At 39.8% G+C, this 3,685-nt stretch overlaps 1 protein-coding gene across 1 annotated transcript in view; it reads left to right on the plus strand.

The window, feature by feature from the left end:
• The first annotated feature begins 1,139 nt into the window (after positions 1-1,139).
• LOC139724484 (ribosome biogenesis protein NOP53-like) overlaps positions 1,140-3,685 on the plus strand; it is a 25,425-nt gene continuing 22,879 nt past the window's right edge. Inside the window, exon 1 of the mRNA XM_071635617.1 lies at positions 1,140-1,279. Coding sequence (XP_071491718.1) covers positions 1,140-1,279 — 140 coding nt within the window. The remainder of the gene's footprint in view (positions 1,280-3,685) is intronic.

Raw genomic sequence — 3,685 nt, forward strand, 5'->3', positions numbered from 1 at the left:
GCCACCATTTATTGAGAATGGCGTAAAGGTGCGGTAATCACTCTTAAACAACTTCGACAAAACAGAGTCTTCAGTATGCCCCGCTAATCGTATACAACCTCCCTGACAAGCCTTTCATCATCTCAACAGTTGTAGCCAACAGGGCACTGAATGTGGCAATTCGAACGTTCAAAGTGCGGTAGTGTGGACCTATGAATGAAACTGAAATTGGTATTTGGGACGAAATTGATCGTCCATCTCCAGCAGCTATAATATGGTGAAAAATTGCATGACAACTTCGCGTGAATATCTCTGTCGCACGATACACTGAATAAAATTGAATTCTAAAGGAATTATATAAAACAAATGTGAATGCTCCAAGAATGAAAATGAACCATGACAGCAGTGAGTTGACCAAAGTCGTTAGACCTTGAACGCCTGTTCATGAATTTGAATGCAAATCTGATGAAGTTGGGCGGGAAAACTTATACAGATAGATTGCAGTTTACAGAATAAAGCTATAGCATCTCTGCGTGATAGTACAGTTCGACTCATTGTAGTGTGTAACCTAGTGATGATTGTATTATGATGATCATGTTATAATTAACGCTGATACTCAGCTGGTATTTGATCGTCATGATTGTTATTATAATGTTATCCATCCTCATGACGATATAATTTTCTGTTATTATAATCATTAGCAGCGGTATTTTGTTTTTACTATTATTACTATTGATATATCATTATGATGTTACATTGCAAGTCATGAAAATTAGAGAAAAAAATCAATCATTGCAATGTGAATTTACACAGAAGTAAAGATACAGGAGTTAAAATTGACGCCGGGTGTGTTTTAAGGGAATGAAGATCATGCATGCCATGGGTTCAAGTACACATGTATCGGATCATCTGTTCTTAATTATCAATATAATATTATTTTAGATCTGTTTCTTTATACGTTTGCCAAAGGTTAACAAGCCAAAGTGCCCTGCAGATCTGTAGGAACACACCTCGGCCACCAGGGCTATATTAAGTACCGTGTTTTTTTTTTTTGTTTTTTTGTTTTTTGTTTTTTTGCTTTTGTTTTTCGGTTTTTTAGTTTACAAAAGTCTGTAGTTTTTACGCTACGACTGCTTGCAAGACTAGCAGAAACTTTAAAAATGGCGTCCGACACAGAGACCACGCAGCACGTGAAGAGAAAGAGGGTTGCGAAAAATAGGAAGAAAGCATGGAGGAAACATTCAAATATTAAAGATGTTGAAGAATTCATTGAAGATCAACGTATGCAGCTTAGGACTGGGTGAGTCATTGTGTTTTGTTACTTCACAAATCATTGTGAACTTTTTATTTCAGACAAAACAGATCGCAATCTGTTCAGTCCCACATATTGCGTTTGACGTAAGTCGCGTTTATCTTAAGAAAATCAGATACACACCAAGCCATGAAATGACATCAATTATCCGTAGATTGATACGTGATATAGATATGAACAGTGTTTAAATCATTCGATTTTTTTGTTTTCTTGAAAAAATCTCGCATTTTAATAACTTTTCGCGTACCAGATTTTCCCATTAGGTTCTAGTGGCGGCTTTGATTCGCCCATCATCGTAAGTAACTACACGCAGCGCTGGCGACAGCGCTGCACCTCTTTTCCTTCGCGGACGTTGTTATCGTTCACTGTTTCCTTCATGAATATCTTTATTAATCGTGGAAAACTAAAATATAAGGAATTATCGTAATCTATGACCATCATTCAATAACCGGTATGCGATTTTTTGTTTATTTACGTCTAAAACTTACCGAAATCTATGGCTGAAATCAGGTCTGTAAACGTCCTTACTGCTTCACTCCTCATCTGCGTGTTATATGAATGGCATTCACTCTCGTATACTACAACGTAGGTAGTCGGGGCGGAAGTGATGAGATAGTCGGATGACCCCGACTAAAAAAGTTCAAATCATTGCCGGTGCAGCACGCGCGGATCTACTACAAGCTTTACGTAACACATGAAACGCACGGGCGCACGGGCGTACGTAAAAAGCAACCACTTCTGAATACGCATGCGTAGTAGTTTGTTGCTTTTGTGAAGCTCTCGAAGGAAAAGATGCCACCGCACGATCTACTCCGAAAAATTCAACAATAAGGTCTGGATACCAACAAAACGCCGAATTCAACTCAACCATCAGGAAAATACGCTGTAGGTAAGTGTTGCAAATTATATTACTCTTAAAATCATACAAAATAAAAGGTATTTTATGTGATTTTGCCGTCAATAGTGACGGTCGTTTACAACGTTGAAACACTAACACATGTCAGACCCTGTGCGCAGCACAGTGTCTGGTCAGGCTACATCGTAAGTAACGTTACATTAGAGTAAAAGCCCCAATTTTCGGACACTTAAGCTTTTTTGCAATGTTTATTCAACTCAAATAATATTCCACAAAATTATATCTATAATAATGTATGTTTAATATATCAACCTAATTTTTCCCAATATTTATTTTGTTAAACAGATCATAAAATTTCACAAAATCCCCAAATATATAATATATTAACCCAAAATTCGGACAGCGTCTCCAAAATTCAGACACGCGTGCAATGTCAATACGCATACAAGGCCACTGAAAAATCCGCGCACGCCATACCTTGTTGGCACATGGTTGCATCGGGGATGTTGCGGCTCCTGTTCGTGTCCAAATTTTGTGGACTCTGTACTTGCATTCAGCCCCTGGGCCTGTACATTTATTCACTGCATCAGCACGTACGGAGATTTTGTTTTTCTTTAGTGTTTTTGAGGATACCATCACACTCTGAGCTTGCAATAAACGAAAAATCTCGCAACAGAACGGCGTAATTTTTCAATTTTTAGCGCTTTTTCGGCGACCCTGATTCTTTACACGGGACCTAATTCGCGGGCGCTTTGGAAAAGTTGCGGCGATTCCACGTTTTTGACGGCAAAATTTAGTATTTTAGATGGATTTTTTGAGGTGACTCAGGCACTTTCCTGTGGTGAACGAGTGTGCTAGTATGTGAAACGATGTGATATGCTTGTGTTGTGACAGTCCACTTTGCTGCCTTGTGATAAGTGGTAAGTGTCCGGATATTGGAGGCCGGCCAAAAATTGGGGTGCTTACTCTAAATAGAGAGCTCACTAGCGCTGAGCCAGCGCGCGGCCTTCGCGGCGTCCGCGGGCAGTCGTAAATCACACAACACCCATAGGGACTCCTGCGGCAGCAACCGCGAAACTCTTCTCGGGCTCTGATCAGGCAGCCAATTTTACAGAAACAGGCATTGCAAGGTCCATTTTGTCTACCGTTCTTGCCACATGCGCTAACATGAGTGCGATAAATTTTCCTTTCAAAAAATCAGAAAACATTTCAATTTTGAAAAAAGTGAAGTTTCAATACTGCCATATTTTGCCCAATGTGGATTAAGTACACAATACACCAAAGGTCACGACAACTGTAAGTGCAAAATTTGGACTTAGCCTGCTGAACAGATCATCCTCCTCGGGCAACTAGCGGTAGGTAGCAGATGCAAACCCACGTACACGAAGGCAAAAAGTAGTTCAGGTTTGTGATTTGAGCATGTTGTTTGACATACAGCCGTATTACTTTTGAAAAGAATGAAATCAATTCACCCCTGTCATACCTACTACAGCTAGCGATCGTCGCGAATGGGCTCAGAAGTTGAGCACTGCGTGTTT

Source organism: Diadema antillarum, unplaced genomic scaffold (genome assembly GCF_040938485.1).
Source record: "Diadema antillarum isolate AM-2024a unplaced genomic scaffold, OU_Dant_1.0 scf00000217, whole genome shotgun sequence".
Taxonomy (NCBI): domain Eukaryota; kingdom Metazoa; phylum Echinodermata; class Echinoidea; order Diadematoida; family Diadematidae; genus Diadema; species Diadema antillarum.